General features: G+C 43.4%; 1 protein-coding gene across 4 annotated transcripts in view; it reads right to left on the reverse strand.

Annotated features, from left to right (window-relative positions):
* LOC147605124 (RING-finger, DEAD-like helicase, PHD and SNF2 domain-containing protein) overlaps positions 1–13885 on the reverse strand; it is a 72499-nt gene that overhangs the window by 37157 nt on the left and 21457 nt on the right. For all 4 annotated transcript variants that reach the window (XM_086794427.1, XM_086794429.1, XM_086794426.1 and 1 more), the window contains 2 exons: positions 3043–3104; positions 1998–2517 (listed from right to left, as the gene is read on the reverse strand). In XM_086794427.1, the coding sequence (XP_086650553.1) occupies positions 1998–2517; positions 3043–3104 (582 nt within the window). The remainder of the gene's footprint in view (positions 1–1997; positions 2518–3042; positions 3105–13885) is intronic.

Here is a 13885-nt window from a genome sequence, read left to right on the forward strand (position 1 = left end):
AGCAAGAGCAGAGAGAAAGCTCAAGACACACAATTTGGGAAGCCTGGTCAAAATTACTATCTCCATCCCCATGCATAGTACCACCCTTCACCTGGTCAAGTCAAAGCCAGTATGCAAAGACATCGTATGACAACCTTCTTTGAGGGAAACCCCAAACACATTGTTTAGATCAGAAAGTAGTGGATTGGTTCTTGCTAGTGCTATGCAAATTAAGAACTCTGAAACCAATAAAATATAGAATTCACAGTTGCTGTAAAATGCAGCATTCCCTTTCAGCAAGTTCTATCAAAGGTAAAATTCTACGTGGTATCTGTAATTGTATGGTCAAACACGAAGAGCCTTTTAAAATGAGCTGCGCATGGCTTTCTTAGATAAGATTATGAATCAGTTCTCTCTAAGACTGAGCCAATAGCTTACTGCAGGCCAAAAGTATAGAATAATTGTCTTAACTGCATGAAAAGGATGCATGTCATTGTGAGTGTGACGATTAGCTTCCCATGAATAGTCATTGAATAAGGGACAGTAGATCTATATAGCACCCAATAATGGCTAGTAGTGTGTAGGGTGCAATGTACAGCCCAAAAACAATACTTCACAGTTCAATGAGTTGTAGGTAGAGCAACTTCAGACTTTCCTCTAGACTCATTCCAGCAGTGGTTTGTAGATAACTTGACATTGCCCTCACCTCATGACCTTAGGGGATTTAATGTTGCCATTTGTTCAGAGATTCATCAGAATGGACAAGGATTACCTCATGTATTGAGCTACACTTGGGAGTCAGCCTACAGAAATGAGACATGCATGTCAGCAGTAGTGGCAGCCGATGCTGTGCAGATCACACTTGAGCAAGATGTTATCAGTAGTACGACGAGATGCATATATCAGATACATGTGAGTTCAAATACATAGGCAGCTGAAAGATAACACACACAGAAATATGCAACTTTCCTGCTGAGAAGTCCAAATGACATGCTAGACATTGAGGAATTCTCTTGGTACGAGACCTAAACTTTTAAGAAAATGCCTTGATACTCTGGAGTCCCTAGGCGCATGCCATATGAGGTAGACACAAGCAGATTCTCAGCTGACAATGAGGCCACAGTCACAGTGTATGGCAAACACTTCATTGAGATGGGCACAACACATGGTTTATAATATTCAATGCAATTAGATTGTAGCCCCACATTCTGGATCCCTAATGACTCTTATACAATGCAATTTGTATGTGACAATTATTACTTAATATTACATAGTAAAATAACAAGTATATCAGTTTGAATGTATATTTCAATAGACACATCATTATGTTTTTATAGATATGTAATGTATATTTCTATGCATATTACATAAAACAAAAATAAAAAGCTATCATAAAACAAAAATAAAAAGCTATTAGCTCAATACCAGATGTTTAGTAATATATCAAAAATATGGGAAGGATCGGCAGGCAAAACCTTGTTGCCCTGCAGAAACGAGAGGGGGACAAAGAACGCCACTCTCTGCTCCTATAAATGCCAAAGAATAATTGTAATAAGGAGTAAAAGACTATTGCAACATTTGGCATAAAAAGTTAAAACTACCTGCAATTTAGATCATCACTTAGCCGCAGCATATACTTGGGCATCCTCGGAGTCCAAACATCATGGGGCCATTCCTCATAAAGCACAAACCTTTGACTCACAATACTCACTGAATCACATATATAAACATGAAAAGCCCCTTAAAACCTTGTACACCAAGAGAAATGTGAGTGTATTGGGATTTGAGAGGCTCAACATTGGCCCTACTATGGCATAATCTCACTGTTATAATATACCTACAAACACATGCCACGATGCCATTGTTGATTCAACCAGGGTATCAATGCATGGACACATGAACCGTCCTGAAAGTCACTTCAAAAGTGCACTACCCAGGGTATGCCCATAAAAGCATGCCAAAAGAGAGACAAAAACTTAAGCAGCAAAAGACATGTACATTGGAAATTTGTTTCTTACCTTGCAATTTCTTCCTGCCACTGTCCCAAAATAGATGAAGGGCACACAATCAAGGTGGCACCACAAACACCATCAACTTCCACACTTCCAATCAATCTTGCACAAGAACCACAGATGTAATCCTCATTGACGGTATACCTTTCCTCTCTTACTGAAATTGCCCTTTCTGCAGTCCTCTTCCTCTTCTTTTCCCTCGTGTTATGTGATTTTTCTTCTCGTCTACTAGCAGATATTTCTCTTTCAAAATTCTCTGAGTGCTCATACTCCATGCCAAATCCAACACAGGGAGCATGCTGCCAGACATCACAGCAATCACATTGCACCCATATACCACTGTAAGACGCATCCTCCTCTGCACCACACGGACAAGCAATACGTTCGCGTTTCTGCTTCATCAGCTTTCCATGCAGCTCTTTGGTAGCTTTCTCTACTGCTTGATTTGGCTGAGATGTTGAGGACTTGTAGGAGTTTGTCATAATGCATGCTAAAAGTTCAACAGTCTTGCCCAACCCCATCTCATCTAAAACACATAAATACGACAAGTTAGAAACCATAAATACTTCTATTGGCAAGTGTTAGCAAGTGTACATGTCCTGTATTTACAGGATACCCCTGCCTAATTAGGGAGTCTAGAGAGCTAACCCAATGCTTGAGGTGACAAATGTGAAGAGGCAAAGCCAACGAGGTGATAGCCCAAGTGGTGAAGGTGTTTGCCTAGGACCAGGAGGTCCTCGGTTCGAAACCCCTCGGTGGCATCACCTATGGGTGGATAAAAAGTGCCTACGGGCGGTTAAAAACAGTAACTACAAGGGATCTTGGGCCTAAGGCTAGTCGAGAAAAAAAAAAGTCTTGAGGCCTTCCCTTTTCACATTGGCCCTCTAGGTTCCTTAGTTATGCACACCCCCCCACTTTTACAGAAACCCATAAGTACAGGACATGTATAACCACCATCCTTAGGGATACCCATAAGTACAAGACATGTATAACCACCATCCTTAGAATGGCATACATAATGGTTACTAGATCACCAAACAAATAGATGTACCTGCAAGAATGCCACCTCGGATGTCGGGGAAGCTCTCAAGCAGAGTCTGGGAAATAGAGCCACTAAAAAAGAAACCAAGAAGAAAAACAATAGACGTCATCTCATAATTCTAGCATTTTAGAAACCTTAAACAACTTGCTGCAAAACAAAACAAAAAACTACAGCTAAATGATTGGTTGAAATAAACTTCAAGTAAATCAAAATGTAACATTTCCTCTAACCTCTCCCTGATAAACCCTAATTTTGCATAAAGTCACAAAATAATTCACATCACGTAGGACTTTCTTCCCTGTTTTGCTTCCTAGCCTTCACCTAGCCAAAAAGCCTCATTTTCTCCCTAAAAACCTCTTCAACAGGGTTCTACCTTGTGACGTACTCACACATTGCCAGGCTGGGTAGCACCAAATGGGCAGGAAGACAGGTGCTGGGAAGGCTAGCAGGCAGGCTGGTCAGAGGAAGCAAGCAGATCGGGCAGCATGCCAACCACAACCATGAGGGCTTATAAAGAGGAACCCCAGCCCGCCCCCCCCCTCCCCCCCCAAAAGAAATAAAAAATAATCAATGTACTCTCCTGAGTCCTTCCATCACCCTAAGACAAACGGTCTACATGCAAACCTGAGGGCAAAAAATAGATCTAGCCAGTGTTTGCATCTGGGTAGCAAGTTTCCACTGCAAATTTGGGCTGAGATCAGAGTGTCAATCACCTTCTCTACTGCCAACGTTCAGGTATACGAAATTAGCATAGATTCCTAGTGTGTGTGTGTTGTGCAAGACTTTCGTTGTTCTTCTTTCTCTGAAAACACATTCACAGCTACCAATAGTCTTACATTTCATGTCAAAGCCTAGGGCTCCGGTCAAATTTTCTTGAGCATGTTGTCTGCCTGATTAGGGTAGAGTGTAGAATCACAGGGACATAGTAGGGTTTGGGGAAATTGAATTTTGGGTGCACAAACGGGCAGATGGTGGCTTTGACCTGTATGCTATTGAAGCAAATGGTAGCGCAGTGGGCAGCTTTCTAGCAAGAGATACAGCATGGATTCCCCCCTCGGATAACCACAATCCATGCAGCCTCAAGGGATACAACACTAGCAGACAAAGGTTCAGGAATACAACCCTAGCCATCTTAGTGCTAGACTTTGAGAAAGCATATGATAAAGTTAATTGGGATTTCCTTGAAGGAACCCTTAGATGCATGGGATTTTCACAGGACTGGATCGGAGGTATTTCATGCTTGTATCAGGATTCTCACAATAGTGTGCTGGCATATAGTGGAGATGATCGCTTCCAGATCTCTCATTCTGTACGACAGGGATGCCCCATAGTCCCCCTGTTATATCTCATTGTTGCCGTGTCACGACCCTGTGTTTTTCTCTGGACAGCATGCAGGTGTGCACGGGGACATGGTGGACAGTGTGAATGGCATCAGTCTGGAGTCAAAAAGTAAACCCATGTGTGGACAACCCCAAGTGTGAAGGGGGCCAAGTGATTAAAGTCTTTTCTCATAACCCAATGGGGACAAAGGGGTTTGGAGGGGACAAAGGTTTAAAAGCCTTTAAAAATAAAAGAACCCCTTTTAGGGGATAATCGTGGCCTTTATGCTATTATGGGGGCCTATACTTCTTTTAGAGGGAGTCGAGCTGCAGCTTCAGTCGCATGTGCTTTTTGGCTCGTGGAAAAAGGTCTGGCAAGCTGGTCGGCCCAGCAGACTGATGCGCTTCATCCTTTGGGGAAAAAGTCGGGCAGCTGCAGAGGGGCTCCTTGAAAGGCTGGTTTTTTGGGCTGCAGGAAACGCAGGGCTGTCCATGCCTTTGGGGAGGAGGTCGGGCTGCAGCACGTGTACTTTCCCTTTTGGCTATTGGCGGGCTGGCTGCAGGAGGTGCAGTACGACAGGTTTTGCTCCTCCTTGTGGCTATTGGTCGGTAAATTGCAGGTAGTGCACAGTGAGCAGGAGGCGGGGCTGGACTATGTTTGCTCTCTCTCTCTCTCTGTCTCTCTTTGGATAGCTAGTGGGCAGACCGCAGGCAGTGCACAGCTCAGCAGCAAGAGTCGGGCTGGACTGCTCTCCCTCTTTGGCTGGCTAGGAGTCGGGCAGCATATATACATGCTTTGTTTCTCTTAGAAAAGAGGGACTGGCGGGCAGAAAAGGAGGCGCATCCCTTTTGATAAAAAGATGCTTTTCGCTTGGAAGGAGATCTGCGATGTTGGTCACAGGCTGCTTTTTGGAAGGGCTACAGTTGGGCTGTGCTGCAGAGTGCAAAGGCGCAGCCTAGTACTTGTTTACACATGCTTTTAAGAGATTAAAGTCGGCTGCTGTGCTGCGCTACAAGGAAAAGACACAGGCCTACTTCTCTCTCTCTCCTTGGCTCTTGGAGGATTGGTTGGCTGCTGTGTGGCTAAGTATACACGTGCCTACGGGACTGTTTTGGGCTGTTTTGGGTTTCCGGCTGCATGTACAGGTCACTTGGTTATGTTTCTTGGCATGGGAGTGATGCAAGCTCGCATGGCTGCGTGCTCATGGAGCACATTGTTTTCTTCCTGCTAGAAAGGAACAGAGGGACCTACAGTTATGGGCATCTCTATGTTTCCAGATGTTTCATGAGGGAACAGGTAACTAGATGTATGCTGTTGTTGGCACTGTTGTTGAATGGTGCCATGAATGGTTCTGTATGGAAATAGGACAGAAGTTTCAAAGGGAAACAAGCCTAAGGGTTTCATGTGGAAACAGGTCGTAGGTTTCTCGAGGAAACATGTTTTTGGGTTTCTCCAAGAGATAGGTCACATGCAGGCAGAAGGTACAGGAATGGACACATGTTTGGTACAGCCTTGCTACTGATTGGGCAGGGGACAGGGAATCCATGACAGAGATGGATAGTACCCTTGGAAGGTAGAAAGGGTTGGTACACGTGTGTCGACTGTATGGTATGCTGTGCTGTGATACGAGTTCTCTTTTGAGAGACAGTTTGGGAGTCTGTGTTGTGATGCAGAAGCACTGGATGTGTCAGGGTGTGATGCTGTTCATAGGGTGAGAGGCTATGGATGGTTGTGGCAGCCCTAATCATGGGAGAAGACTTCTGTATGCAGGACTCAATGTGAAAGAGTCTTTTGATGCGAACAATGGCTGGATTTCTTTGTGGATGCCAAGTGGATATGAAGCCATGATGCAGGGTATTTGCAGGCTTCAAGAGTTCTACTCTGACGGCTGAATTCCCAGCCTTATTGTAATCAAAGCTCTTATAATCAATTAAAGAAATACCGCAAGGGGCGCCACTGCGTTTTGGGGCCAATCGGTGTCCGTGTACTGTTTGCAGGAGCACTCTAGCTCCCCCTGTTTGTTTTCCTTTTCTAGGTCTTCAATGGCATTGAAGTGTTTTATGTGCAAGTGTTTGTTTCACCGCCCATCAGATTTCTGAAGGCTGGTTCCAAGGTTCCGTTGCCGGGACATCGTCGACTTTCTCAAGGAGGCGAGCTCGTGGTTGTCACATCAAAAGCTTCAACATGAGGAAAGTGAAAAGGAAGTGCAGGAGACAGTGCAGGGTTGTGTGTCTTTGCCTGTATGAGGTGAAGAGCAAGAGCTGAAGATGAAGCTCAGGAGAAAAGACACCAAGGACAAGAAGTAGTCAGCCAGGAGAACAAGAAGCAGTTGAAGTGTTATGGTGCAAAACATTCGACAGTTTGTCCCCGGTCGTATGTTCATAGAGGCTTCATGGGTTCAGAAGACAGTTTCTTTCTATGTTTAGCAGTGGTGATCTACTATGCTTCATCGAGGACTTGTGCTTACCACTTGGGTGGAGTGCAAGCAAGCTTTGGGTGCCTGAGGATGTATCAGATGAGGCTCAGACGGAAGCGGAGGAACTTGATGAGGTTCTTATTCCCGAGCAGATATTGGCACATAAGGAAAGAAAGGTACAAGGTAAAGTTTCCCGTCGCTATCTTGTGAAGTTCAAGAACTGTTCACTGATGGATGCGAAGTGGATGGAGGAGGGTGACTAAGCAGATTCACCTCAGGATTTGCAGCTTTATCTTGATGCCTTTGAGATGGAGTCGACTCTTGTTACGGCTCATTCAGGTTCAGCAGAGCATAGGTCTGGAGCGTTGCCTGATGCTCAAGAGGGGGGTAGCACCTCCGCTCCCTTGTTACAGACAGGCTCAGTTGTCATCTAGGAGTCGCTTGGTGACATCTTTGTATTCACCCGAAGGTACTGAGGCTGGCAGTACATCTGCTTATGGGACTTCTATGATATTGTGTACTAGTCACATGAGATGGTACAGTTGGATATGGTTCACAGTCGCGCGCACCTTGAACTATAACTGCAACTATGGATAACTCTATGGAGGGCATAAGTCTTGCGAGCAGTCCTAGAGTTGGTTTGGTTCATATATGGATTGAACTCTATTTGTGCATGTATGCATACACTTTTTGTGGTATTATTGTATTCTGGTGCCATTGGATCCTAGTACCATTGAGAATACATTGGGTAATACTCTGGATTGTGTCGTGTGCTGCATGTATATTGGTATGATACATCAAGTGCTTCATTATGTTCATGGATGCACCATTGGGTGTGACTCTTGCGGGACGGCCATGAGAACACATTGTTTTCTTCCTACTAGAAAGGAACAGAGGGACCTACAGTTATGGGCATCTCTATGTTTCCAGATGTTTCATGAGGGAACAGGTAACTAGATGTATGCCGTTGTTGGCACTGTTGTTGAATGGTGCCATGAATGGTTCTGTATGGAAACAGGACAGAAGTTTCAAAGGGAAACAGGCCTAAGGGTTTCATGTGGAAACAGGTCGTAGGTTTCATGTGGAAACAGGACACAAGTTTCAAAGGGAAACAGGCCTAAGGGTTTCATGTGGAAACAGGTCGTAGGTTTCTCGAGGAAACATGTTTTTGGGTTTCTCCAAGAGATAGGTCACATGCACGCAGAAGGTACAGGAATGGACACATGTTTGGTACAACCTTGCTACTGATTGGGCAGGGAACAGGGAATCCATGACAGAGATGGATAGTACCCTTGGAAGGTAGAGAGGGTTGGTACACGTGTGTCGACTGTATGGTATGCTGTGCTGTGATACGAGTTCTCTTTTGAGAGACAGTTTGGGAGTCTGTGTTGTGATGCAGAAGCACTGGATGTGTCAGGGTGTGATGCTGTTCATAGGGTGAGAGGCTATGGATGGTTGTGGCAGCCCTAATCATGGGAGAAGACTTCTGTATGCACGACTCAATGTGAAAGAGTCTTTTGATGCGAACAATGGCTCGATTTCTTTGTGGATGCCGAGTGGATATGAAGCCATGATGCAGGGTATTTGTAGGCTTCAAGAGTTCTACTCTGACGGCTGAATTCCCAGCCTTATTGTAATCAAAGCTCTTATAATCAATTAAAGAAATACCGCAAGGGGCGCCACTGCGTTTTGGGGCCAATCGGTGTCCGTGTACTGTTTGCAGGAGCACTCTAGCTCCCCCTGTCTGTTTTCCTTTTCTAGGTCTTCAATGGCGTTGAAGTGTTTTATGTGCGAGTGTTTGTTTCACCGCCCATCAGATTTCTGAAGGCTGGTTCCATGCCGTGCTTTGAGCATCTTTCTTCGCTCCACTGCTGGAGTTTCTGGTTTGAATCTACCTTTGCATAGTGAGGATGAGCTTTTGGACTTTAAGCTTGCTGATGATACTGCTATGTTCCTCGAGGCCTCATGCATAGCATACAATTTCAATTGCAAGTAAGCACATAAAGATGCTATGCAATGCGGCATTAGTATGGACAATCTCCGTTCATGAAACTATACCAAAATAGACGTGCTCCAGGCAAGTACACAAGGCACCAAATCCAATGGAACACCAATCCTCTAGGCATATCCGGTCATTTACACATAGGCACAAGTCCCAATGGAAAGCCAAGTCCACAGAATCACATGAGTGGCATCAATCCCCAGCATATGTAACTGCCATGGACGTCAGGCCGGCCAAATGGTGACACTCTCCTTTTATGGCAAGGACTATCGGATAGAGGATGATTTCCAGAGGAGGCCTAACTATTTGTGTAGAACTCTGTCCTATCAAGATATGATCTCACACGCACTCCACACACACACACACACACACACACATAAGAGCATATATTCACACAAAGCCCTTCGTACCGAGTTTCTGTCAAGCCTCCGGAGATGCAGGGCAGACTAAGCCATAATGAAGCCTAGCACCAAGGGAGGTAGCAAATAGAAAGAATTAGTACAGCAAATAAGTAGTTGATAGGACAAATGCACCGCTAAAGATAGAAAGAATAAGCACAATATCAACTGGCCGCAACTCGGACAAAAACTTCACAATGTTAAATCTGCATGTCCGCTAATACAACTTAATTATATATCTACATGAATCCAGGAACATGCCCAAATTCACCTTTTAGGAACGTGCATGCTATATACTCATGGTTCAACCCACATATAGACATATATATACACATATATGCACATATATATATAGACATATATATATACATATATATATATATATATATATATATACACACATATATACACTTATATATACACATATACATATACACAGATATATATATACACATATATATACACACATATATATACACATATATGTGTATGTTCACATATATACACACACATAAACACATATATATATACACACATATACACATATATATATATACACACATATACACATATATATATACATACACATATATATACATACAGATATATATACAGACACATATATATACAGATATATACACACATATATATATATACAGATATATACATACTTTTTTTTTGGTAATATCCAGTGCAGTATATTTATATGCTCATAAATTTACAAGATGGGAAGTCTCCGAAGCAGAGAGTATCCCAAATGTCAGAAACATAAAGAGAAAAGCTCTAAACAAGAAGCATCCATATCACCCTCATGGCAGGCATCATATAAGGATTGCCGCAATGAGGCTCTGAAGGATTCATATGATTGGTGATTCTGCCGACCCAAGTATGCCAAATTATGCTCACTCCAAATTGTCCAAAGAGCCCAATATCTCACCCAAGACAGAAAAAGTGAGTATTGGGACAAGGACCGCATATATCTGCCAAAAAGCCAGAAATGTTTCCCAAATCTGTGAGTAGGGAAACGGAGCCGAAGAAAATCTGAAATTCGCCTGAGGAGGATCTTGGAACAAGGGCAGTGCCAAAGCAGATGAAGAACAGTCTCTGAGGGAGCCTGACATCTTAGACATGTGGAAGGTGCAATGTGACGTTTAGCAAGTATGACCCCCACTAACAATGTGCTTGTCAAACATCTCCAGAGAAAAAGTCTTTGTTTCAATGGCATTTTACACTTCCACAACATCCGGATATTCTTCCGCCACCATGAGAGGGGCTTCTTTATATGCCACAGAGAATTAGCATGTTGATGAATCCATGGTGCAGGCTGAAGAAGCCTGTAGGCTTTGATGGAGGTTAAGGCAGGAAGGGGAATAGGATGAATGCATGTAGTAGATGGCTGCAATTGCCAATCCATAAGCCTGTCTGTGTCAGCCACGGGTGGAATAGGTAAAAAGGGATGCAATAAATCAGCAATTTTCTTCCATATCAACCTATGATGCATTCCCAATGCATAGGTAGCAGTGGCCTGGGAAAAGGATAAGAGAGAGAGAGAGAGAGAGAGAGAGAGAGAGTGTGTGTGTTGCATGTGTGGAAGACTTGCTGTACTGATCCACTGCCCTAAGCCTGATTAAGAGCAAGATGCTGATTAACATGGTTAAGACAGGTCAATGAGGTGATAGCTCAAGTGGTGTGGTGGAGGTGTTTGCCTAGGACCAAGAGGTCCTGGGTTCAAAACCCCCCTTGGTGCTTCCTTGGCGACCGGGCACCTACGGGAGGATCTTGAGCCTAAGGCCAATTGAAAAAAAAAAACATGATTAAGACAAAGGAGAGAAGAAGAGAGAGATTGTTGTCAAGGTTTTCTTTGTATTTATATGGTACAAAAAGGTGGCTTAATATACGTACACGGTGAGGCCCTTGGTCAACCCCGGAGGGGTTGCTTTCCTCATCGAGTTTGTCTCCAAGCAATTATCAGGAGCCCATTTGACCTTAGAGAGAACTTGTTTCCAGTCAAGTATGAGGGCAGTAGAGAAAGGACAACCAGGTATCCTCCCTACAAATCTCCCAATCACAACCTCCCAATGATCCGTAATCCAATGACCATAAGCACAAGTCCTCATGTTGACACACATGGATGCTAACATACAAGTCCATGGCTGCTGTTGATGGAAGAAAGTATGCAACATTGTAGCCTTCCTTGCAAGTACATGATATTTTATATTGAGGACATTAAGTCCACCATGCATCCTTGGGGAGCACACCATTTCCATCTTCATCAGTCTCAATGCTTTGACAGCAGTTTTTGTCTTCCATAATATCTCCATAGCTTGAGACATAAAAGCTGAAATATCCCTGGAGGACCAATGCAGCAAGGGCAAATAGAACTGGACATAGGACATCACAATGGATTGTACTATTCTGAGCCTGACATGAAGAGGCCAAGTAGAAATCTTCCAGTATTCCAGTTTATGTTGAAGTTTCTGGAAAATCCATTTTAACTGCTGCTTTCTGGTGATATGCCATCCTATGGGATATCCCAAATGCCTGACAATATCTCTGGAATGCACCACCTGACCCGGCCAAAGAATAGAATGCCAGTCACATTGTTTCAGGGGGAGTAATTTAGATTTGTCAAAATTGACATGCAATCCCGCTGCCAACCCATATAAAGAAAGAGTGGCCATAAGCATGCGAAGTTCCTGAGGAGAATTCTGTGGCATGAAGAAGGAATCATCAGCATATGCTTGTGCCAAAAAAGATGTAGCCCCTGGGATTTTGAGACCAGTCATCTGTCCTGTGTTTGTAAGATAATCAAGATACATCAAAAGAGGATGGGTCGCAATGGCATAGAAGAGAGCACTGAGAGGGCAGCCTTGTCTAACTGATCGACCCAATATCCACGACCGAGACAGATGGCGCCCAAGAATGCACTGAGCAGTAGAGCCAGAATAAAGCCAGTAAACAGCATTTGCCATCTTGGGACCAAAGCCCAACTTTGTCATGATCTGAGAGATGAAATCCCATTGAACATTGTCAAATGCCTTAGCAATATCCACCTGCAATATAAGCACATCTTGATGCGAGTACTTAGCATATTCAATTGCAGTCAAGGTATTGGATATATTGTCATGGATTTGTCTTCGTGGCACAAAACCATACTGATGAGGATGAAGTCCTGCATGCAGTATCCTGTGAAGCCTATGTACAATCATTTTGGCAATAAGTTTGTAAAGTACAGGCATCAAAGTAATAGGCCTCCAATCTGATATATGATCACACAGATGTTTTTTGGGGACAAGCTTGACTATACCATGCTTCCAAGAGTGCGGCAACTGATTTTCTTGCCAGGCCACATTGATCATTCGCAAAAGGACCTCTTTCAAATCATCCCAAAAAGAAATATAAAATTCCACTGTAAGGCCATCCCAGCCAGGGGACTTGTATTTGCTGAGGTGGAACAACGCATTATCAAGTTCTGTGTCAGTAAAAAGGCATCTCCAAGGTAAGAGCATCATCCATTTCAACTATTCCAAAAACATATTGAAGAAATTCAGTCCTGGCATCAGTCACTTGATTTGATGGGGAACCAGGAGCAGAAAACAATTTCTGGAAATAATTGTGGCATTCGTCTTGGAGATCAGAGAAAGAGTGAGTCCAAGAGCCATCCAGTTTCCTAACCCTTAGACATGAATTTTTATTTCGAGTAGCATGCAAGCCCTGGAAAAAGGATTTTGAAGAGCAGCCCTTATCCATGAGAGGCTTCATTCTTGCCCTAATCTGCCATTTGTGCAATTTCCTCTGATCATTAACAGTAAGTTTAAATTGTGCATGTGAAAGGGAATCCTTTTCTGAATCAGAGAGTGGCCTCGACTGAGAAAATTCAGTCAAATGTTGTGCTGTCCTTTTTGCCCATTTAACCTCATTCCTCCATTTTGTCATATGCCATTTGCCATACTCCCTGATGACATTCTGAATACGAGAGACGAAGCTATCCCAAGCATAATTCATGTCCTCCTGGGTATGAACTGGCAAAGGATGAATGGCAAATCTGATCATTTGCTGAAAGTTGTGATGTTGGAAATAAGCCCGATTAACATGCAACAATCTACTGGAGAGAAATGGCAAATCATCATGAGGCATGCCAAGCTGCAAATTCATCCACAATGGAGCATGATCTGACAAGCCCAATGAGAAATCTATAAGGAGATGAGGGCTAAAATCTGCAAATTGTTGTGGATAAAACAAATACCATCTATCAAGCCTTGCCCAATACGTAGTAAGTGCATTATGATGAAAAGTATATCCAGGGACTGACCCTTGGAGGAGTACCCATAAATCTTCAGCCTGCACAGAAAGAAGCATGTCATCCCATTTGTGCCTTTCCAATGATAGCATATGAGATCGTGAAGTGGTATTATCTCTAGGCAGAGGGGAATTATTAAAATCCCCACAGATGAATGCATTGGATCTCCATGGATATCTGCATAAAGAATCCCACAAAGAAGCCCTCATGGCAGAGATCTGGGAGGCATAGACTGATGCAAACTCAAAAATATCACCATTAACATTGCATTGTATTACTATCCATCTGCCACTATTGTCATTGAAGGCCAACTGAGGCTGCAACTCATGTCTAACCAGTATGCATACATCTGAATAGGTAGTAGTACCAGCATAATATATATCATAGCCGTGCAAAAAACCATGTTGTCCAGCCAT

This window comes from Cibotium barometz, chromosome 60, assembly GCF_041138505.1.
Source record: "Cibotium barometz isolate CiBa-2024 chromosome 60, ASM4113850v1, whole genome shotgun sequence".
Lineage (NCBI taxonomy): Eukaryota > Viridiplantae > Streptophyta > Polypodiopsida > Cyatheales > Cibotiaceae > Cibotium > Cibotium barometz.